Source organism: Atractosteus spatula, chromosome 2 (genome assembly GCF_055471065.1).
Source record: "Atractosteus spatula isolate fAtrSpa1 chromosome 2, fAtrSpa1.hap1, whole genome shotgun sequence".
Classification (NCBI taxonomy): domain Eukaryota; kingdom Metazoa; phylum Chordata; class Actinopteri; order Semionotiformes; family Lepisosteidae; genus Atractosteus; species Atractosteus spatula.
The window spans coordinates 29,391,288-29,416,654 of NC_142707.1; the positions used below are offsets into that span (position 1 = coordinate 29,391,288).

General features: G+C 36.0%; 1 protein-coding gene across 6 annotated transcripts in view; it reads right to left on the reverse strand.

The window, feature by feature from the left end:
- Window positions 1-25,367, reverse strand: part of utrn (utrophin) — a 301,041-nt gene that overhangs the window by 49,035 nt on the left and 226,639 nt on the right. For 5 of the 6 annotated variants that reach the window (XM_088929485.1, XM_088929492.1, XM_088929501.1 and 2 more), the window contains exons 63-66: window positions 17,145-17,206; window positions 15,068-15,142; window positions 3,936-4,137; window positions 3,040-3,125 (exon numbers count right to left, since the gene is read on the reverse strand). In XM_088929485.1, the coding sequence (XP_088785611.1) occupies window positions 3,040-3,125; window positions 3,936-4,137; window positions 15,068-15,142; window positions 17,145-17,206 (425 nt within the window). The remainder of the gene's footprint in view (window positions 1-3,039; window positions 3,126-3,935; window positions 4,138-15,067; window positions 15,143-17,144; window positions 17,207-25,367) is intronic. The other variant, XR_016093863.1, reaches the window with a different exon arrangement.

The following is a 25,367-nucleotide window of genomic DNA, read 5'->3' on the forward strand; positions in this document are numbered from 1 at the left end:
AAACCAACATCTGCCTGTCAGAAACATGGCATTACTTTATAATGCCATTATAGATTGTAAGTACTTTTCTTATCATCATCTTTTAGTACTGATATCCAAAATAAAACCAGAAAAAAGAGCTGTTTCTCTCTACTGCAAAATGAAAGAACAAAGGTTAAGTAAGTGTGCTTTGGCTATGTAATGCCTGGATGAACAGTGGTCATTACAAATATTCATTAATTTTTAGGTCTCTGTTACATGAACTGAAAATTGTAGTGTTACAAGATTTGAATGACTGAAAGCCTAAGTCATCTGTCAGAATCTAAAAAATGAGCTCATATTCAGGGCTTAGCCTTGGTTACAAGGACAACTCTTTTACTAGCAACATATCACTGACAGCCATTACCGATGGGTCTCCTGCTCTGATGAGGTGGTCACAGAGGAGAACAAATCCAGCTGACAAGACAGTAACACACTGACAACAAACCAACAGGAACAAAGAAACTGCTTAGACTGCACTGACATACAGCAAAACAACAAAAAAGACTAGCTACTGTTGGACTAAAAAACATCAGCAATTTAAAAAAAAAGAGGAAAAAAAGGCCCCTGATATCTTTACACTCAGTAAAGAAGAAACAGACAAATTAAAAACATGTATTAATGTTTTTATTCATTAAATTATGTATTAATGTATTTTGTATAACCAAAGACATAGCCATATACTCCCGAAGTTTAAACATTTATTCATCTAAAATTCATGCATTTCCAAAGCTAAGTTAACATCTTTAGATTTCTATATTAGCAGCCAAATGTTGTCATTACATTTTTGATGTACCAGCTTAGCAGGTACTTTAGAAATTACATTTAAATAGCAATAGCTCCTGCAGTCTGTTATCTGTATCAGCTTTATTCACAGTATGGACATGTACAATGCGTGTACAAGCCCTTTCTAGCCTTATAAAAGTTTTTTTTTGTTTTTTATTTTTAAAATACTATTTCAACATATGTCAAAAAGAGCCTTTCACAGAATTATAGAAAATTTTAGTTTTTTAAAATAGTTTTTGAGAAAATGTTTTATGCACATTACCGATCTGTGATGTTGCTGTTCCATGCTGAATTTTGCCAATCATATTCATTGTAAACAGCAGCATATATATGAAAATGTATTACATATAATATTATATATCATATGCACAAGCAGCTTTATGAGCCCCCTTTTTATCTTTCCTACCCCATTAAGAGTCGTAATCTCTTAGTTGGGAAGTGCCGTCTACAGTAAGCATATACGGTTTTAAACTGTGACAAATACAGTATACATTATGATATTTCAGAACAAATACAGTCCGCATGCAGTGATGTAGTAAGATCCTGATGAGAGTTTAAAAATCTAATAAAAACCTGAAAGAAGGCTGATTCTTTTGAAGGTTCTAGAACCCAGAGACATAAAATTAGTGGGCTGTTAAAGAAGAAAAGTTCCATCAAAATTGATTTTGCTATTAAAAAACATTTCCATCTCCAAAGAATTCTCCAGAATCTTTTTCTTTTCTTCTACCATCTGTCCATTTTCTAACCAGTTCTTTGAATTCAGGGCCGCAGGGAAGCCAAAGCCTATCCCAGCCAAACACCCAGAGATATCCCAAGCGAATGCAGGAAAAACATACAAACTCCACACAGACAGCACCCCAGGTCTGGAATAGAGGGCCCAGGGCCCCAGTGTGTGAGGCAGCAATGCAAGCCACTGTTCCACCCTGCCGCCCGCATATCTGTACCAATCTTAAAATGAAGCCTTTATGCAGCTTCAGATAAATTTCTCATTATGGCAGGTTGCTCTTGTAAACACTATCGAAAACCAACACCTTTTAGCTAATGTGAAATACAGCACAGCCTTTACCTGCTGCCTAACATGACTAATGTTCCGGAGTGACATGGGAACCTGTGCAGTTCCTTGTAAGAATAATTCCTTGCAGATATTCCCAGCAAATAATCAACTGGATGGAGTTCTTTCCTCTTCTGGAAAATTTGTATGTTTACATTTCCTATTTTTTTAATTGCAAAGTAGGAAATCTGCACTATCATTAGGATGACATCCTAATGATAGGAGTAAAAAGGAGTATTTAAAGGTGAGTGCAAGCTCGCTAATTATGGTTGTACCAGTAAACCTTCTCAGTGCTTGGAGAGAGAAAAAGGAAGCTAAAGATAAACTAAAGATAACCTACCAACCTTAATAATTATGTTGGTAAAAAGATTAAGATTAAAAGCTTAAAAATAAACAGTGTATTAATTTTACACACAGTAAAAATAACACAGCTAAGGAACTCTAATGACAGAAATTTGCCTCAGTTCATCATTAATTTATATTTATGGGTTGGGAAAATAAACATTTCCCATTGGTCGAAATTCACCTCAGGAACATCAAAATAATTAGACAGGAAACAAGTTCAACAAGTTTTCTGTTTTGTTCTTCTCTCAACTCTTAATGTACAATATTAAAAAACACACACATATTGACTTCTATTTCTGCTTTATAATCAGATATGTATTAAACAAGATATAAGATAAACAGCACAGTTATTTAGGGAAATTATTTAATTCAAGGGTTGGCACTATCATACACATATGTAATACATGTACTGTATGTATATATAAACTTTTCTATATCAATAAAATACATGTTAAATATAGAGCTTAAAGGCAACAACTTTCATATTACCTTACCTTCATAATTTGCCTCACAAACATCAAAAGTAACTTTTAAACAAGAGTATCTTTCAGAGGAGGATTTCTGGGGGGCAGATATCAAAATAATTTGGCTTTGGACCAACAGTAATTGGAAACAAAATAATTATACTCTCATAAACTTAATCTTACTTAAGAACCTGCGGGAGGTCCCACATACAATTTTCAGATCCATTTATTTCCATTCTTCAGTTACATTAGAAATCTGGGATTAAAACTCCATAAACCTAAACCTCAGAACAGGTCTTGAAAGAAAGGAGAAAAATGATAAATAAATCAATAAATCACTCAAACTGAAAAAAAAATAAACTCATTTATACTTACATTTATATTTTTCTTCCAAATGCCCCTTAGAAAGAGACAGAAGTCCAATTTTCATAGATAATACTCGTATCTTCCCACTCCGACCGCTACAGGGAAAAAATGAGAAACAATAAACTCAAATCAGCAGTGATGTTAATCTTCTACAGACTCATTCAGCTACATGAACATAATTCACTTCTTCAGAAAAAAATTGTTTTAAATTTTAAAAGCATTTACGGAAAAAAATATTTTCTTTATAAATATCTTAGAGCAGATAAACTTTGCAATAAACTATGAATAATGCTGTGGGATTTCCAATAGCATTCTCAGAGGTTTCAGGCTCTTCCTGTAATTTCATAAATATTCTCTAGAGGAGGTACAATATGTATTTTTATTGCTTCTGTAGTACAAATTGTAAATATTTAATGCCAGCTGAGCTCTCATTAAAGACTAGCTTTAATATTGAGATAACATATTAGTCAAGTTTCCAAATTATTTTGGAAGAAGAATGCCTACAGTGGACATACAATTCAGTAGGGACTGTTTTCAAACTGAAAGACTGCAGATACATTTTTAGCTTGAACTTTCAGAAACTTTGTTTTGCTCTATTTTTTGCAGTACTTCGCAGTTTTAATTTTCTGAAGAAAAGTGACACGAAAGGCACATTAAATTCCATATGGTTCCCTAAAAAAGAACCTTTGCTTATTCTTAATATCTCATGATCATTCCAACTAACTGGAGAAGCTCTGTCATGAGTCCTGCGATTGCCCATCATACTGACACAAAATCCTTGTCCAGAATATTGCCTTCTACATGTACTCCTGAACCTTGAACTTGTTTTGAAGAACATGCTAAAAACAGACCTGTACGAAACTCTACAATTTTCTAAGGTAAATGCAAGAAGCCGCAAAACTTACGTATCATACACATTGAGCAACCAGTTTAAACACATGTCAACACAGAGGGGCACATTAACAAGATCCTTGTGGTTCTGCTCCAGCCCATCATAAATTGTGGTCAAGCAATTGATAACATCAGGGACATTTAGAAGCTGGTCGTTTTGGGTGAGTTTGTGCTGTTCAAAAATATTCTGCGCCACATTCAGGTCCAGCAAATCCACTGCAAGTAAACACAAAATTGAGTTCATTTAAAATGTGAAAATCCTTCAAGAAACTTGAAAATGTGTATTATATAGAATGAATGCTATGACTGAGGTAACGTGAAGAGGAACTACATGTGGAAACAACAGTGTAATCTTTCATGGATGGTACAATCACTATTCATTAGCTGTTGGAGTGTAACAGTTAAGTTTTATTTTATTTAGTTCAATAGAGTTTTCAACTAATCCATTGCTTTAAGGATCAACATATTTTCAGGGTTACATTAAACTATAGTAAATCAGCATTCTTTATTTGAATTCTAAGGCTCTTTGTAAAACATAACCAAGAATCCACAAACCTGTCACACAATGTTTGGTGAATAGCATTATGTGGTCCCAGAAAGTTGTTTGTGGTGTTATTTATTTAAAATTGTAAAAACAAGCATTCTGCAAAAGTTAATGTTACCACAGCCAATACACTTCTCCCTTATCGGTAGAGATCATTTAAATGTACTGGACATTACATGCTTTGAACAAAGAGTATGTGAAGCAGATAAAAAAAACTGCTCACACATGTTTCTAAGCCTACTTTACAAATCTGTAAGGGAAATCCACACAAGATGCCATACCAGCTGAAATGAAATGCCACTTTTCTTTCCTTGATATGGCCTTGTACAGGTAAAACACATGAGGTTCAACAACTCAGAACACAGCCTTACAATCCTCTGTACCTTATCACTGCAGGACAATTCTTCCAGTGGAGGATTTGCTGACCCAGAACCATCAACAGTACATAAACCCTACACGTGAAGCTGAAGCAAAGGATAATCTCATGGCCTCCAGACAGAACAGGTTTTACAATAGTTCCAGAAGGGAAAGAAAAGAAAACACAAGGCTGGCAGCTCTAAGTGAGCAAATGTCAAGCTGTGGGATTTTGCAGGTTTCTCCCTTGACAGCTATAATACAATGTAATCCAAACCTCCAGCACCTGTTGCTTAATGACACTTCCACAGAAGCATAAAATTTGATCTGACTTGATACCCCTTCAAATGAAGACCCCCTTCCTAGAGTACAAAAAATTAAAATAGACAGCTTCTCACTTTCCATTTTACATGATTACGTTTCCTGAGCTACTGATAAGGTTAGTAAGATCTGCAGAACTAAGGCAAACTGAGCTGGGTTTCAGAGCTGGGCTTAAGAGGACCCTGACAGCCAGACTGCTTAATCTTCAAAGCATGTTGTTTTCCAGACAAACATTGAAAGTCTACTGAACAGCGGGAGGAAAAAAGAATATATGCAGCAAAACTTGCACAGCAAAAAAAAATATCTTCAAGGTGAGGTCTTTAATTAGGAGTCAACAAATGCTTATTACATTTATTTAAGGAATCAGAAATGGTGTCATTTTGTGTCTTTTTCACCAGAAAGTCCAACTTTACAGCTCAAATGTTCATAATAGATTTTATTATACTTGAAAGACTACAAACACACTAATTAAGTACTTGAGTTAAGCCTTGAAACCTGAACATTCTTGTTGGTCTTTTCAAGTGTGACAGAAATTAAATGTTAAATTTGAAGAGATATGTGACAGTTTTGTCAACCTCACACAATGAAAATTACATACATACTTGGTATGTGACATCTGAAAGCTTTGATTATACTCTGGTGACAAATGACAAGGAATAATGCAGCATCATACTGTACAATTTTTAAAAAATTGAAAAATGGGGTGAGAATATCATGTTCACCACCACTTAAGAGCTGTGGAGCAAGCTAGCATTGCCATGGCAGCAGGCCATGCCTGACTCACCTGTCAGTCAGAGCTGATTGCTGTGGATATGCAATCAGACAGGAGACCTATACCACCTGGGGCCAATTTATGTCCACGACCGCCTCTAGTGGTTCAGATTACTTAAGGTCTGCCCTGACTGTGCTCTGCTTGCTGGTATAGTGTTTTTCTTGGGTCCTCTCAAGCATTTTGTCCTCTAGTTCCTGTGTTACCAACCTTGTGCTTCTTTTGGATTCCTGACTTCAGTGAATTCTCTTCCATGCCTTTTGAATTCCCTCAGTGCCTTGATACTATATTTATTTGGTGTCAAACTTTGCTCTCAACTACAGCCTCGGATTCTGCTTGCCTACCTGTTTACCTCACTTGCCTGTTCCCTTACTTGCTATACACAATGTGCTGCCTCCACACATCAGCTTGCACTTTCATTACCATTCTAACTCTTCCCTCACCTGCTATTGGGATTCTTGAAAAACAGACTGCTGCTTAGTTCCATCATAAGCAGTGTATATTACAGAAATAAATTAACTGTCAGCAAAAACTAAAAAAAAAAATTAAAACTATTCATTGCATACCTGTAGGTATTCACCTCCCCAGAGTTACTATTTTGAGAAGGAACTGGCAGCAATTACAACTGAACCTCTTTGGATATGTCTTCACCGCGTTGCTAATTTTCTGTCAGGTTTGTTGGAGATCACTGATGGACAGCAAAAGTTTCATATCTTGCCACAGATTTTCTATCGGATTCAAGTAAAGGACACTTAAGGACATTCACTTTCTTCTTCTACTAATTCAATGTAGCTCTTCCATATGCTCTTTGTCATCATCCGTCTGCAAGGTTAATTTTAATCTTTAGCAGATTGTAGTATGCTCTAATGTTTGCCTATAATTTGCTCTATCCATTTTCCATTCATGTAACACTTTGCATTTATACCAAAAGGTTCCATTTTTTCTAGTCTGACCACAAAACCTTTTTACACTTCCATAGTATCACTTCACTTCAGTTTATTTGTCATACAATGCTTATATTAACTGCATGCTTATCACTTTACTGCACTGCTGGGTCTATTCAGTAATTACTTGTTTCTTATTACTCTGGCATACAGGACAGTATTGTGGGTAGACCCCAATATTGTTGACTCATGGATGTGCAATAGAACTAAGTTAACCTTTTAACCCATTGCTATTAAACTGCTTGGATAACTGCTTGTTTGAGCCTATTTATTACAACGTGTATGTATCTTATGCATCTCACACAGTGATGACCCAACTTATTTATTTGACTTTCTAAATTGTGAGGATTACTTAAGATACTAATTTGTTTTCTCTTATTTCACGTATAAGAAAGCACCACTTTCATTTTTTAGCTCCAAACTGACAATATCTGGCATCACATCCTCTCCATCACACGTTAATACTAAACCTCCTCCCTGCATGCCTAGTTTCACTGGTTCTCCTCTTTCTAGTTTCTCTCAACATGACGCTGCATGCTAAATTGGTATCGCATATGAAATGCATTACTTGCTTATTAGATTCCATTTCCATTGCTTTATTTCAGTCCTGTTTTTCTGACCTTTACCTTGCTGTCCTCAACATAATAAACACACCCTTGAGTACTGGAGTGGTACCAATGGCCTTTAAAAAAGCTAGTTACCCCTATGCCAAAATGGCTCTAGACTTCCTAAGCAATTTTTGCCCTATATCCAACCTACCATCTCTTCCAAATATTTTGGAACATTCCCATATAATCCAATTAAATAACTATCTCCTTGCAAATAACCTCTTCAAACCCTTCCAATCTGGTTTCAGACACACAGCAGAGAAACTGCACAGATAATGATCTTCCTTTGGCTTCTGATTGGTTCTCTTTCTAGCCTTATTCTCTTAGATCTGCTTTTGTTAACCATGACATCACACTTTCTCTCATCTTGAGGCTGAGTTTGGAGTTTACGACTTCTGACTTTCATGGTTCAACTCTTAACTTACTGATTGCAACACTTTGTCTCTTTTGGCAGTTTCAGTTCTAAAGTTGGGTTTGTTAACTCTAATGATCCTCAGGGCTCAATACTGAGACCCCTACTATTCAGCATTTACATGTTCCCACTTGGCTAGGTTTTTAGATCAAATGGTATAAATTGTCATTCTTGTACTGATGATACTCAACCTGACACCGAAGTGGCTGTCTGCACTAATCGCATCTCTGACATAAAAACCTTGATGGCTCACAAGTTTCTTCATTTAAACCATGACAAGACTGAAGTCATGCTTCTCAGCACCTCCCATCAACTATGTAAAGCTAATGCAGTCACCTTATCTATGAATCTGAATTTCAATATAAAGAAGTTGAGAGTGATTTTTGTCCCAGGCTTGACATTTGACCAACATATGCAAAATATTGTAAAAACGTAATTCTTCTACCTCAGAAATATCACCAGATTATGTTCTATGTTGTCATTAACTGTAGCTGAAAAGTTTGTCAACACATTTGTCTTTTCTAGAATTACTCTAATTCCATACTCTCTGGGGTATCTAAATCCACACTGAAAAAAATTCAATATGACAAGAATTCAGCAGCCAGAATCCTGACCAGGTCATGTACAAGTGATCACATTACTCCTATCCTGGAGTCTTTCCACTGGATTCCTATCAGGTTTTGTGTCCATTTCAAAATTCTCATGCTCACTTGGAAGACTCTACATGGCTTGGCACCTCAGTACCTGTCTAATGTACTATCTTCCGACTACCCACCTCACAACCATTGTTCATCTAATTCTGGTGTCCTGTCTGTTTCCCAAGCCTATCTATGGGTGACACTTTCATATCAAGACTCAAAACCTTCTTCTTCAGAAAGGCTTTTATTTCATCGGTTATATGTCAGGTTCTTTACATTCCTGCTGCATTCCAAACCCTTGCTGTAAATGTATTACTTCTGCTGTCTACTCTCTTTGTGTTCTTTTTTTCTCTTACTGTAAAGTGCTCTGAGAAGCCACTTTAAAAGGTGCTATATAAAATAAAGTCTATTATTATTAATGTGAAAAAATATTTGAAAATCATTTAACCTTTTGTCTAAGAATATACAGTATGTCTACACGTAGAAGGAATTATAGCACAAATTAAATTAATAGGAAAGAACATGATATAGTCAAATCGCTTACTATTTTCAAGTTCTTTTATACATGCCCATTTAAAAAATCAAGACGGCAGCAGATGCAAACTACTGAAGCATCTACATCTCTGTTGTCCATCTGTGCTATTTCCGTACACTCCCTTAAAGAAAATACATAGGAAATGACAAGTCTACTGATGTTCTGATCTGAAGTACAGAAATAACTTTACACAATCAAAGGAATCCATTCGGTGGAAGTGATTTTTCTGAGTAAATTAAAGTCAAAAGCAGACCACTGAATGTTTACATAGAAATGCCTGATGTAGGAGCTACAGAATTTAAGAGTAAGCTGAAAGCTAACTGATGGCAACAAAGGTACTGTGCTCTTTTTCTCTCGATTACAGAAACTAGCCTGACAAATGACACCAGTCTCAAACTATATATGAATGAAAGGGACCAAAGTGAAAAGGACATCAAGGCAGACTGCTGCAGAGACTGACATATGAACAAAGAAAATCTCTACCTGTTTATTTTAATCTATGGTATAGTTCCACTAAAAGTTAGATTATTTCCACTTAGTCAGATAGACATTAATGGACTTTTTCTACCAGAGTCTAGTAGCACGCAAAAGTCTAGCACTTTTAAATATACATTTTTAAAAATAAATAAAATCAGAAAACAGGTAGAGATTAGATATCTTCCTTTCATTTCATTTTAACTATGGTCAAGTACAGGACATACAGTAATAAATACATGAAAACCAGTGATCAAATTTAATCCAGGCTGGAATAACAAAGCAACAGAGAATTTCAGAACAATAAACAGAGATAAATCTGTGAGGACCACTCAGAAGGAATCACTCAGGAAACAATGTAGATGAATATGGTAAACCACTGTACTGACTCCCTGTGCCACAGATGGCCAAGATGTACTGTATCTTTCATTAATAAAAAGTCAATTTTGCTATCATATTATACAATATTTTATGACTGAGCTATCAATTTTGTGCATTTTCATTTGGCATATAAATATTTCATCCAAGTGGAAATAACAATGGAGCAGCAGGTAGCTGGTAACGGCCACAAAAGTTAAATAATGAAATGATTCTTATACAGGGACCATGAAATTTAGTAATATCTATGTGAACAATGGCACTGTGCCACACTCGCCCAGCTCTCAGCCCAGCATGGAGGCTGATAAAGAGCAACAGAGGCAAATTCATCTGGAATTCCCAGTGCAGTAAGCTGAAATACTATTGCACTGTATATTGCATTGAAGGTTATATCACTCGCTCATGTTGCTGTTACACTGAGAAACTTAATTATTAATTCATGCTTATGCATCATTGTATGGGATTTGAAGTGGTGACAGGATTTGGCCAAAAAGAGAATTTAACAGTGACATCAAAATAATGTCAGAGAAAGTCCACATATTACTCAAAGTAGTTAAAAATTAAAATGTAGAAACCGTTGAAGACATAAATATAGATCAATAGATCAGGGAGATTCAGTAAATAATTAAGCACAGTACAATAAAAATGGAAATAAACCACCATACTTGGCACTAAGAATGGAGTTTGCCTGGATGATGCTCTGTGTAAGGTTTGGATCAAATGTAACACTTTGCATCTAGACCAAAGAGTTTTGACAATTTTTTCTTGTCTGACCATAAAATATTATGATGCTGTTTATTAAATGTGCAATGGCAATGGTATCTCTTCTGTTTACTGAATCCTTAACTCAACCTAGAAAGTGTCAGTTTTGATAAACTAAATATTCTAAAAGGCTTTAGCTGTACTTAAGTTTGCAACAATCTCTACACACACCTATATAAAGTTTGTTTTTCACTTTCCCTCTCTAAGCACCATCTAAAACTATGTCCAGCTCCAGGAAAGATGACAATTTCAGTTTTCCTCAGAACTGCATCATGTATAAGGTAAAATGTCATCCATATTGATTTAATACTGATAATGTTTTGACAATAATTTAAAAGAAAACCGACATTTCTTTACAGTGACCCACATAACTACGCAGCCAAGATGCTAATTTTTGTTTGATAACATTCAAACAAGCTAGTACAATATGAATACTGTAAACTATTTATGATAAAGAAGCAAATGAGGTATTAGGTACACCTTTTTCAGTAGCAGTCTTACAAAACCACAGGGTTAAGATTTTTTTCTAAAGGTTTTAATTCTCTAGCTTTCAGCTTACAACAATATTGTTCATTTATCAACCTATTGCCTCTAAGATCACAAGTACATCTGTTTAAAACTATACTATACTCTTAACAAGGAAGCTGTCTCATAACAGCAGCTTATTGTGCTCTTGTTTGTAATTTGCAGATAAAAAAAGCTTTAATTCAATGCTTTGTTTCCCTAAGAGCCAGTATTTTTATATTATTCTGAATCTATTTGAATTTTAGTGTTCACTTGTATCTGGGCTGCCAAAGAATCATTACCCTGAAGTATAATAAAAAAAGTACCAAAATGCTGAAGTAAACGCAATATCCTGAAGTATAATGGACCCACTGAAGCCTGATTTCAAAAATAAAAACAAGTAGGCTACGTAAGGATTTAAAATGGCTTCCAAGGCAGACTATGGCATTTTTCAAATTTCTGTTAAATAGGAATCCTGATGTTTTGCTACAGCAGGTGCATCCTTGGTGCTGTTTTGCTCCCTAACTATTTAAACCCCATTCTGTTGCCACTTCAGAAATAGCTAATTCTGTAGTTTACCAGCACAGCAAGGCTCTATTGTGAGCTTCTTGTCAAACAAACACCATTCTTAGATTCCTTCTGAGCACCACTTGTTTTGGTAAATCAATTTATTATGCAGAGGCTGATGACAGTGATTTCACCTAACTAGGTTTTTAAATAGGATGCCTGCCCATTTCACAGTACAAATACAGTAAAGAAACCCATCAAACTGCAGAAACAGTCTAGCGACATTTATAACTGACCAGTAGCATCCCAGTACAATAAGATTATACCAAAGCTGTTGTACCTGATGGACAAAAATAATTCACAACTGGATAGTTAAATTATTTTAGTTTTCTAATTTAAAAAGGCTATCACAGGTTTGTTAAAGAAAAGTAGGAATAAAACACGTCTCACAGAAGTGGAGGAAATACCACCCAAAAAGCTCCTCCAAACACTATTAATGAAAATTGGTCTGGAAGGATTCTAATGAATCCAAGTATATACCTTATACTAAAGGAAAAAAAACAATGCAAAACACCTCCTCCACACTCTGGCCCTCCTGTCTGTGTGGAACAGGCTGAAGAGTGACTCATCTGTGAAGAGGACCTGATGCCACTGCTGACGAGTCCATCGCAGCCTCTGTCTGGCCCAAGCCAGTTGGGTGTTATGTCTAGGAGGTGTGAGCAGAGGGCCTCTGACAGGTCGTGTTGCTCTAAGGCCAGCAGCTTGGAGCCTCCCTGTCCTGTCACTGATGCGGACATTGTGTCTGCCGGCAGTTTCAGCAGCAGTACGGGTGGCACATCTGAAATGATCTCTCAGATGGACCAGTCTGATGTGTCGGTCCTGCTCTAGTGTGGTCACTTGAGGGCGACCAGATCTTGGACGGTCAGCTGTCCTGCTGGTCTGCCGAAACCTTCTCTGCTGTTGGGACACAGTGGAGCAGCTTACTCCACAGTGTCTGGCAATGCTGGCACATGACATGCCTGCCTGAAGCATGCCAATGGCCCTCTCCCTTGCATCTGGTGACATTTGAGGAAGTATGGAATGCACAGAAAACTGACTAAGTGTGGCCTTTTTCTTGCAGTGACCTAAGCTTTGAATTAAGGCCTTTTTAAAGGTGACTTGATCAGGCATTGTTCCACCTGGACCTCGTTGGGTAAAAGTGCACCTAACGAGCTTTCGTGGGATTGGTAAATTGCACTGCCTCACTGCACAAGCTGTATTGCTGGTCAGAGGGCTTAAAACAAATTGGTAACTTTTTGTGAAAGTACATAAGCTAGAACTATAGTATTCTCATTCCAGAAAATGTTGTGTTTCTTTTTTCCATCAGTATAGTGTGATCTCTTCAGAATAAAGTGATGTCTGAGCCCATCATACAGCAGCTGTCCTCTGCTTCTCATATCAGTCTAGGGTAGTCTATGTGCTTGAAACACCCTAAATGCTTTCTATTATATTAAAAAAAATGTTTCTACATGACCATCACATCCAATTATTCCTTAATCAAAATATATGTTTTTCTTTGGTATAACAGGCTTTAATGCACATTTTCAAGGATTAACTGTCTAATTTGCACATTTAAAAGCTGTCAAATTAACAATGCAAATTTACTATTTTATAGCTAGTAGCTTGCCAACTTTGTGGGTGGTATTTTCTTTTTCACTTAGAATATACAGTACATAAATCAGGTTCCTTGTCTCCAGTATAAGTTTTGCTCAGTTGTGATTCAGGATAATTGTCTAATGAAATGGAGTTAGTTTGACTGTGAAAGGGCTCCAATTACTTGGAATTACTTACTTCCAATTACTTTGTTGTGTGTTAGAAACAACAAAAAAATTCCATGCATCATTACGATCATATGATCAGTGAGACAACAGCTCTGATTGGACAAGTCATTCAAAAGCATTAAAAAACATTAAGGGTTATTACTGGAATGTGCTTCACAAACTTAAAATTTTAATTTTCAAACCCTTTATCATTTCTATTATCAATGTCCAATTTTTGCACTGTTTAGGAAACACTAATCATTAATTTTTCTCTTCTTTAAATTTGGATGAATTGACCATTGCACTTAAGCTCTTTACAGATACCATGACAAACAGTTTCCTTCAACATGAGAGAAAGTCTGAAAAATCCCTTGTAACATGTCTACAACCATCCACATTGACCCTTTTCCTGACAATGATCTGACTAAACTCATTCTGTCTCCTCCCTCAGCACTATAACATTTCTTCACTGTAAACTGCCACTATTATTGCTCAGTAAATATAAGATCCTTGAACTATTTTTCTTCTCCTAAATGTAAATTTGTTTACTTATATAGAAAGTACCCATGTCTTTTTTAATTCTTTGAGGATTACCAGTATGGAAGATGTCACAATTAAAAGTACTTAGAAAGTCTAAAGAATTATTCTTTTCCAGTAAACCTGGCAAGGTGACAGACAGTAATTAACAAGGAAGAATGGAGGCTTCAATGTCTGATCCTACTTTCAGAGACCTTCTGTTAATGTTAAAACTGCTAACTTGCAGAAAAAAAACTTTTAAACAAATTAAATAAAGAGTGCTATTCAACATATAAAAACCATAAGGCTGACAAATAACAGCTGACAAAAAGTAAAAATACAAGCACACAGCAGCATAGACCTTTCTGTGATATTAACACCTGTTCAATTACAATCTGGCAAAAAATACCTCATTAGCGCAGCAATTACTTTTCTAATCTTCAGATGCTGTCATCTGTAATATTTTACAGCTTTGGGCACCCTGTCTGGCAAATACTTTTCCAGTCTTTGCAACAAAAGTAGAAATATGATCTGAATACAGATGTGACAACATTACAGTTGACAGAAAAATAAAAAAATAACATTTTTATCTTTGCTCTGGGCTCCTTGTTCTTCTCTTTGTACTAGGAGTACTAATTTACACAAATTTTCATTCTAAAACATTCAACCCTTTGTAACCACCATACTTTATACCCCATATAAAACACCACTATAGATCTCTAATCATTTTCCAAGTATTTTTTGGATGAGACAACCATGACTGACGGAAAATAAGAAACAGCAGTATAACTTGTGCTCTAATTTGGTTGCAGGCATAATCATCTCAGTTAAGGCTAATTTGTTGTTGAAAGTTATTACAAAAAATGGTAATGCAGCAAACTTCCGTTTAACATGCTTATACTTTCTCTTTAAAAAGGTAATGAGAAGAGCTTTCTTTAATGATAACACAATGCCAAACTTCACATCCAGGGCAAACTAAACTAAAGTTAGAGATATTACAGTAACAACTTATTGTTTCTTGGATGGACACAGAGCCTACTGGTATCTGGTCACAAAAGAAAGGGTTTCAACAGACACTTACAGCAGAGTGCTTTCTGTAGTCTGCGAATCTTCATGGCTGTCCGGTAGGCAGAGAACCGCACATTGTTCAAATCAGCTGCAAGAGGAAAAATACAGTTATACAGTATACTTTTAAATATAAATCAAGGGAAAGGGGTTTTTGAGAAGGAATATAACAGAAAGTAGCCAAAAAATAAAAATTATACAGTCCTCTTAATAATCAAGGCAAATACCATACAATGAGAACCAAACAGAAAAATCCCAAAAGAGACCGAAGATAGAGAACTTTGTCTATTCTAAATTGTCCCTTTCACTGTTGTCTGACAGGGCTTGCCATCATAGCACTTCAGAAGTGATTCAGAATAAGGCACTAAGTCCTTCTACCTGACCTATGGCTGTATTGTATAGCATGTAATATACAACCAAAATCATTCTTAACATCGTATTAAAGCATACCTTATCATTTCTATTATCATTATCCAATTTTTTAACTATTTATCCAGTTATTGAGGCAGTGAAACCTCAGAAACCAAATGTTTCCCTAAATAATTTGTAAATCAATATATGATATTGATATTGACATGTTACTCTATATTATAAAAAAGTTTCACCATTTTTCAACAAATATTTAAATTGCTGAGGTATTATTTCAAGGCTCATCTACTAATATCCTATCTGGATTATTTGGTGTCTAAATGTTTATAAATAAGCAGATTGTCTCAAACTATTTTACTAAAGAGGAGATATTGATCTGATCAATAAGACAATGAAATACAGTATGAATACAATTCCTTTAAAATGTTCTCCCCATGGAAAGAAGCACAAAAGAATCCACAAAAATTTCAACAGAAACGAGTAATGGTGTTACATCATCATTTTAAAAGATGTTGTGTATTAATATTATTATATTTTTATTGAAATTAGCAAGCGCACAAAATGTGGCAGAGGGAATTCTTGAGCTTCCTAAAGGCACCTGAACAATTAGACATACTGTAATCTTGCCAAGTGCTTTCTTAATATAAAAAGCAAAAGAAACAAAACTGGCACTGGCTCAGTTGCATAAAATTTTTTTCGTCATTTCACTTGGCATTATTATCAGACCTATTATCTTGAAAACCACACTTCATTAAATTATTCCTTTTTTCAATAGAACTAGTGAGCTAAAATGACCACCTGGCAGTAAACGTTCACATAAAAGAAAGTGCTCCTCATTAGGCCCATCTGCTAAGACCATAATGCCAAAGCTTGTTAACCCTGAGAAGGAAACTGTTGTGGCTTTGATTCTCTGAACAGAGCTTTGGATTGCAATGAAATGTAGATTATGGATTGAAGGAATGTGTTTCTTATCATTAGGGGTCAGACTGTAGCTTTTGAAAAGGTTAAACACCAGACAAATGAAGTAACAAGGCTTACTAAGCAAAGGTCAGAAAATATAGTTGCAATTATAACCACTAGCTTCTAGGCTTTCCCAAAAAATCAAAACATACAGTATTTTTAAGAAAAGCTGAAGAATGATGAAAATAGGATGAGTTAAATGTTGCTCAAATTGAGATACTGAGTCAACAGTTTTGAATAATTTGTTCATATTCTCTTGTCCATTCACAAATACATAATAATTCACTAAAACTGTTCTAAATGGAAATGAGCTCTAAACATGAAGTATAAGCAATACTAAAAACAAATCTAAAAAGACTGCTGGTTAGTTAAAAACATTAAGCATGGATTATAATAAGATGAATATGGCAATGTGAACAGTGAACATTGTGAAACAATCTACCTGGAATATCAGGTTGCTTAGAAAGCTTAAAGGGTTCAGCTGTTTTAAAATAAAACATGCCTGGAAGACCTCAGAACTCTAGCTGAGTTAAAATTAATTAAGATATTTCAAATTCAGTAGCCAAGATCTGTCTTTGGACATGCATAAAAATCAGAAAATGAGCTTTCTACTGTAGCTATTGCAAAATGTCATTCCATTCAGGCTGCCAGCTACTGTTGGAAGAGTACAGTAAACCAGCTCTTCTCTTTAAAAAACTACTTTATTTACATGAGACAGAGGAGCTGGCTTGCAGCCATGTTAACGAAAAGGCAAGTTTTCATACCTAAAGACTGGAACAGCTCTGTCATCTTTGGATGGTCCCAGCAGGTCGTCTGGGTCTGATGGCTGTAACAAAGCAAAAAAATAAAATACATTACCCTACCATTTCACAGATTCTGCATTCATAATCCTGCATGAAAACTCTATGAGCCTTTTTCTTCCTGCAAGGTTTCTTTACAGCACAAGCCTGGATATAATTGTGAATGTTTGGCCTGTAATACTGCTGGTGCTACAGTACAGCAGTGCATTGTCCATGGTTTTATTTCCTTGGTTCCATTTGGCAGCCAGAAGAAAAGCAAAAATTACACCAGAAAATTATTCTTTTTAATAGTGCATAGTACTTTAATACCAAAATAAAAAAAGATATGCAAGATATGGAGTAAAAATAGAATACTCTGAGCTTCTAGTAACATACCGTCTCCTATTGTGCAAAATTGCATAAGAAATACAAGTTTTAAGAATGAGATAAATCCCTGTTTTGCTCTTCAAATATAACTTCTAATGTTTATTTTACTTTAATTTAGAAAAGGGGGAATCGGTTTCACAAACTGAATCATGACTCCATTGGCACCGTTTTCAGATTCTCCAGCAAATTAAATCCAATAGATGAAACGGGTGTCTTCTGATGTTTTGTTTTCTCAATATTTGTTCAAAATATTAAAATGTTATCAGACCCTGATCATTCATTCATGTTTAATTTGAAATGAGAAGACATCCTTGCCCTGTATAAGTACTTTCTGTCCATTCCAAAGGAAAGCAATTCCCAAAGCTGTAATTCATGGGATTGAGAATTAAAAGTTTGATAAAAACAATGTTCAGTGATGTCCCAGCAATACTCCATGAATTTGTATTTATCAGAGAAAAGCACAAAAAGAGCTCTTGAATCTTATCCCAGCATATATGCTAGGTAGCACTTTGAATTGAGCATCTTTGGGAACGGACACTTCAGACCATGACTGGCACTAATTCTGCATTGCCAGGCTGTATTTAGGTGGCTACATAAGTACTTTGGAAAGTAGTAGTAGAATATACAACTTTCTCATGAAATGGCTCCAGGGAAGTTTTCTAATCCATGACTGTTTTATGTCAAGTCACTTGTGGTCCAGGTTCTTTGTCAGGATCCTGAGATAAAAAGCAACCCTAATACACTCTGAAATATGTTAAAAATGACATGCAAAGTGGCAGAGCCTGCCTGTAGGTGATCCTCCTGTCCTGTTCCCTTCCACCATTGAATCGAATCGCAATGACACACTTGGCACTTGTGGTATAGTTACCAATTTTCACATCTTGTTTAGTTTTAATTAAAGGGAAAAAAGTAACCCCAGATTCATATACCACAGCATCTGACAGAACAATGCATAACCACTGTGTTGTCCTGCAATCAATTTGTGATCTATGAAAATGCCAGTTACTCTGACTTTCTAATCCTTTTGTCCACATTGAACCAATACTGTTTAAAAAAACCTGTATGTCTACCTGAAAGATTTATTCCCCAAAGTCTGTACTTCCCACAGATTCCAGATTTATTCAGTAGTCATTCGACACTGCCCAAAGGAAAGCTCTGATCTGTCCCTTTGAAATAAATTTGTGATGGTTTGGAAAAAAAGCTTTTGTGACACATGGTTGTTTTATCATAGTTTTTTCATATACTTGCACTTGCTTTGTACATCTGTTAAAATTCAGAGGAGAATACAATAAAAGACAATGACTTTTTAAAATGAGAAAACACATATGCAATGCCATATACAATCCTGCTATATGTTTTAAAACCTCCATATTTGCTTGAATAATGTTCTGTGTAGCTATTTGACAACAATTCCTGAGTTGTGAATCATTTGTTGCAGAACACCTTTTACAGCATTCAATAATCTGATTCACCTGTTTACAGATCCAGACCTGGTCTTTGACAAGCATGTCATTGTAGGTGCTTTTCCTGCAATGCTTTCAACTAAGGCCAAGCCATGTCACTTGCATTAAAATAGAAAAAAACCCAATGCAGACTCTAATGCACTCTGAGTGAAATTTCAATATTTGAAAAAATGAAAAAAAAAATGATTACACTGCCCAGAAATATTGACTCAAAAAACCTTTAGCTGACAGTCAAATAACAGCAAGTCATCTCCAATCGCTTTCTAAAAAAATACATTAAAATGTTCAGCGATTCACATAGTAATAAAAAGAAAGGTTTAAAAAAACAAGGAAATCCCTAAACCACACTGAAAGGCTACAAAATATCAACAGGCATTGACATTTGTTATGATACAAGTAATAAGGAAAAGAAGCAAAACTGGCTCCATGATACAGTATTTAAGGATGCACTACATACACTTGACAGACACGTAAAAGACTAAAGTTTCATTAGCACCTAAAATGTACCTGGGACACACAGAACTGAAAAGCAGAGCAATGATACAGTATGTTCCTGTCTGGCAAAATGTAGACCCTAATGAACTAAAAACTGATGGGAAAAAAAGAAAGCAGTCAACAGCTTGTATGGGACTCACATCATTACATTAGTTGCTCATAAAACAGATCCCATGACAGAGTACACTGCATAGTATATAACGTTCTACAAAATCATGAGGATCTGCTGGACTAAGTATTAATTAAACTGATGTGGACAATAAGTTATTACCATAGACTTCACTTAAAGAACAATTTTAGTCACCAAAACACAACTTGCATTTTTTTAGGTAAAGCATTAGGAATCATTATACTGTAGCCTACAGATGCAGCCATTCAAAATGCGTGAGGTATTTCGCGGCATACCCCGGTGGGCGTGTCACAGTATCACGCGGTATGACGCAGTTAACGTGGTGTCACGTGGTTAACTATCCGGCGTCGCCTTGTAAAACCGCCAGGGGGAGCTTAACCTCTCATGTACAGCATTTGAGCCTTTAATTTTGAACTGTGTATTACAGCATGTTAATCATCAGTCATTAAAATGTTGGTATATTTTATGAAAGCAAGATTGCTCAGTTGGACAAAAGTACACAGCCTACCTTTATCATAAATATTTATGCATCAAAGCCTTTACTGAAGATATTACTAATAGTATTAATAATGGATGACTTTAGACAAGCTGTATACTCAAAGTATAATTTCTTTAGCACATTTGTACAAGCACTTGGAATCTGTCCAAGCCATACTTTGTCAGGCATTTTGTTTTACTTCAACGGGCATAAAAACTTCCTTGCTTTTAACAGGGCGTTTCATAATTTCTAACTACGAAAATGATTTAAAATGCGACACTTATCATTCAACTAGAGCTTAAAATATCACAAGGATCCTCAAGAGCACAGCAAAGAGTGTATTAAAAGACACTTGTATTTATCAACGCTTTCTTTTCCGTATACCAGATTTTATGGAACCACTTCAGAGGGGTGTCAGCCAGTCAGATTCCAGGATTCGGCACTTTAAAGGAAAAATACACACCGGTATTCCATTTCTCCCTAACGATTTTAAGCATCGAAGTATTTAACTAGCATGTGAAATAGCGTGTGAAAAAGTGGTAGTTTTAAGCTTTTCTGCTAATATAATATGGAATCGATATTGATTTAAATCGTGTTCTGATTTAAATCGCAAACGCGTGTTTAATTATATGTGTTTTTTAATCATAATCAGGCTAATGCAACATAAATTGATACAGTATCTTTGTCTTCTAAGCATCTTAATAAACTTTCAGCATAGCTTTCTACCCGTCAAGATTTATATTTCTTGGGATTTTGGGATCAAACGTGGAAGGATTAGATTATAATCGTTTTTATTTGTCAAATACGTGATTGTATTTCTGAATGTTATGTGACACCTACAGTAGTTCACTGCTTTAAATACATCGAATTAAGAAAGTTATGTGTAGCACTTTAGATCTTTTTTCTGAACCAGGGAAAATCTGATCATGTTTCTCTATAACAATAATAAAAAAAACTTTATTTTACATATCGCCTTTAAAAGTGGCATCTCAAAGCAATACAGTAGATCGAAAAACAGTTAAAAGGGACCAGATTAAATACCAGACAATCGCAAACGCATTTTCAATAAAATTATTTTATTCATTCAGCAGTTTGTGAGAGGAACATCCAGCAGGGAGAGACACACACACCGGTTTTCATTGACAAAATTGTTTTTTTTCAATTCCTTTTGTCTAACAGGAATGTTTTGTTTGTGGACAAACTGTTAGACAAGAGGAAAAGACCGCCTCCTCCTACGAAGCATTAATCGCGTATCTAAGGAAAATTGCAGTATACCTTTGTTCATGCACATCATTATACAGTACAGTATCTCAATTTGTATTTCGATAAAAAAAATCGTTTGCCCAGCCACTACTGTTGTTATTGTTTTTATCCTGTAAAGCGTTTTCTTTTTCTGCGTTTTCCATTTCCTTTTTCTGATCACTCGCTTTCTGGATACACATCTCACCTGTCCTGTTCTTTGTTTTCCTGGTTTGCTGATTATGCCTGCTGCGGTCCACTCCTACCCTCACACCTAAAGAATACTATTTTAAATTTCTTGGCGCAGTTCATTAACCCTTGTATGTGCTGTCCGCGCCCAAAATGCAATTAAAAAAAAGTAAAAAACCGCGCTCAAAATGCAATTTAGAGCTTAATAAGATACACTCCACAGGCAAAATTAAAGACAAAATTAAAGACGATTAAAATCTGTAATCTTTCCACTTGTACTGTGAGTCATCGGACAGTTTCTGCTTTGTGTAAGGATGGTGAGAAAGCTGTGTTCAATGTATTTAAGGGACTCAGAAGTAAAAGAAGATGCTTCATATTGCGTGACTAATTTTAAAAACCAAGTTATAAATGCAGACGCTCCCTCGGTGCCGCGCCGGGTGTAAATATCAAAGTATACATTCCCAACAAGAATTGTACCCATCTGTCAAACAAATAAAACACCTTGAATTGAATTGAGGGAGAGATGGGGGTAGTGGGACAGAGATACTGTAGACAGACTCAAGGCAAATAAGATACTTATGGGTACGCAGACATTCACGACAGCAACATACGAAACGTTTGCACGTACTGTATAGTTAAGTTATTACTTGGTTTTCAAAGTGCAACGAAATACAATATTGTTGTTGCTGCTGTTCTGGTTGTTTTTATCCCGTAAAGCGTTTTGAGAAGCCACCTTTAAAGGCGATATATACTGTAAAACCACTGATTCTTATGGAATGTGCTCCGCAGGAGATTCAAATTTTTATTTATTTATTTTTTAATCGCGTATCTTAGGAAATCTCAGTATAACTTTGTTCATGAACAGTGGCATGTTACATTATCATTCGTTTTTTTAACAAGGCTCGCCAGCTAATGTGAATCGAAACCTGTCTTGCTAGCTTTTAAAGTCGTGCATGTGTAAACTGTACTAGAGGGCATGCAAGTTACTCTGCCCCTTTCAGCGGCAGGGAGTCCCTCTGCTGCAACACACAGCAGACAGAACGGGAGACTATTGCCTTTCATATCTGACACCAGTGAAGTAAAAGGGGTGTCTAAAGGGGTGATTTTAGACCACATTTTAGTTACTTTATTTTGTTTACTTTTAACATTTCTGTAATTTACAGTAGATGTCACAATAGAAGCCCGAAGCCTATTATACTCAGTCTAGCCTTGGATCCTCTGAGTCCCTTGACTCAGTTATTGCATATTAATTTCTTGAGATACGCGATTCCATATTATATTCCCTTTTAATCAAATTCTAAAAGTATGCTTGTTGACTCCGGTATCGCGTTACTTAAAGACTTCGATGCTTAAAATGTTTAGGGAGAAATGGAATACTGGTGTGTATGTTTTCTTTAAAGTACCGAGACCAGCCATATACTGAACGTTTAAGTTCCAAAATTAATATCGTTTATGGACTTCACACGCGTTGCAGTATGCTCCTATTCTTTTTATGCTCAGGCACTAAAATCTCCCTTCTGCTTTGTGTAAGGATGGTATCAAGAGCAATCTTAAGTGGTGAGAAAGCTGTGTTCAATGTATTTAAGGGACTCAAATGTAAAAGAAGATGCTTCATATTGCTTGACTAATTTTAAAAACCAAGTTATAAATGCAGACGCTCCCTCGGTGCCGCGCCGGGTGTAAATATCAAAGTATACATTCCCAACAAGAATTGTACCCATCTGTCATGCAAATAAAACACCTTGAATTGAATTGAGGGAGAGATGGGGGTAGTGGGACAGAGATACTGTAGACAGACTCAAGGCAAATAAGATACTTATGGGTACGCAGACATTCACGACAGCAACATACGAAACGTTTGCACGTACTGTATAGTTAAGTTATTACTTGGTTTTCAAAGTGCAACGAAATACAATATTGTTGTTGCTGCTGTTCTGGTTGTTTTTATCCCGTAAAGCGTTTTGAGAAGCCACCTTTAAAGGCGATATATACTGTAAAACCACTGATTCTTATGGAATGTGTTCCGCGGGAGATTCAAATTTTTATTTATTTATTTTTTAATCGCGTATCTTAGGAAATCTCAGTATAACTTTGTTCATGAACAGTGGCATGTTACATTATCATTCGTTTTTTTAACAAGGCTCGCCAGCTAATGTGAATCGAAACCTGTCTTGCTAGCTTTTAAAGTCGTGCATGTGTAAACTGTACTAGAGGGCATGCAAGTTACTCTGCCCCTTTCAGCGGCAGGGAGTCCCTCTGCTGCAACACACAGCAGACAGAACGGGAGACTATTGCCTTTCATATCTGACACCAGTGAAGTAAAAGGGGTGTCTAAAGGGGTGATTTTAGACCACATTTTAGTTACTTTATTTTGTTTACTTTTAACATTTCTGTAATTTACAGTAGATGTCACAATAGAAGCCCGAAGCCTATTATACTCAGTCTAGCCTTGGATCCTCTGAGTCCCTTGACTCAGTTATTGCATATTAATTTCTTGAGATACGCGATTCCATATTATATTCCCTTTTAATCAAATTCTAAAAGTATGCTTGTTGACTCCGGTATCGCGTTACTTAAAGACTTCGATGCTTAAAATGTTTAGGGAGAAATGGAATACTGGTGTGTATGTTTTCTTTAAAGTACCGAGACCAGCCATATACTGAACGTTTAAGTTCCAAAATTAATATCGTTTATGGACTTCACACGCGTTGCAGTATGCTCCTATTCTTTTTATGCTCAGGCACTAAAATCTCCCTTCTGCTTTGTGTAAGGATGGTATCAAGAGCAATCTTAAGTGGTGAGAAAGCTGTGTTCAATGTATTTAAGGGACTCAAAAGTAAAAGAAGATGCTTCATATTGCTTGACTAATTTTAAAAACCAAGTTATAAATGCAGACGCTCCCTCGGTGCGCTGCTCTGGTGCGCCGGCTGTTACACAGTGCCTGTCTGCCGTAAGCGTTACAATATACATACCCAACACTGCTTGTACCCATCTGTCATGCAAATAAAACACCTTGAATTGAATTGAATTGAGGGGAGAGGGGGGGAATACTAAAGCCAATACTGGCTCAATACCCTCAATGGGCTTTGACGTGCTAATGCGTTGGTTTAACAGTCCGGGTGTGGCAGGCTTCCAATGTCAACTCGACTCGATTGGAAGACAATGAACGTATTTTAGCCCTAAATGAATTAATAGCAAACATGGTTTACATAAAATACATTTTTCCAAGAAAGTTTATAATAATACGATCTATAGTTGAAATCTGAGCCTACTTTAAAAATAAAGGAAAAGCATTTTCAGAGAGTAATCATGCTGTGTTTATGTAGAAAAAGCGATTAGGTTTACGAGCAATCTAATTACCTATTCGCTTAAAACGCTATTAAAAATTTACTCTGTTGCACACACACACACAATAGAAGCAGGCACCGCTGTCAGAAGGGAAGATATGTTCAAAATATCGCAAATATCGATCATGTTGCGATATTTTGAAATATAAAAGTCAATTGATTGTCCATAATATCGCTATTCTATTTTTTCGAAGAAATGTTTGTTAAAAGAAAAGACCAGCACCAGCTGGATTCGAAAACACAACCTGTCAGCTGGTAGTCACGTCTACAAGACAGCTCACATGAACAGGCAGGCGAAACAGCCCTACACAGCCCTGTCGCAGCACACGAATACCATTATTAAATTCTTTAGATACGCGATTCCATATTATATTCCCTTTTAATCAAATTCTAAAAGTATGCTTGTTGACTCCGGTATCGCGTTAGTTAAAGACTTCGAAGCTTAAAATGTTTAGGGAGAAATGGAATACTGGTGTGTAT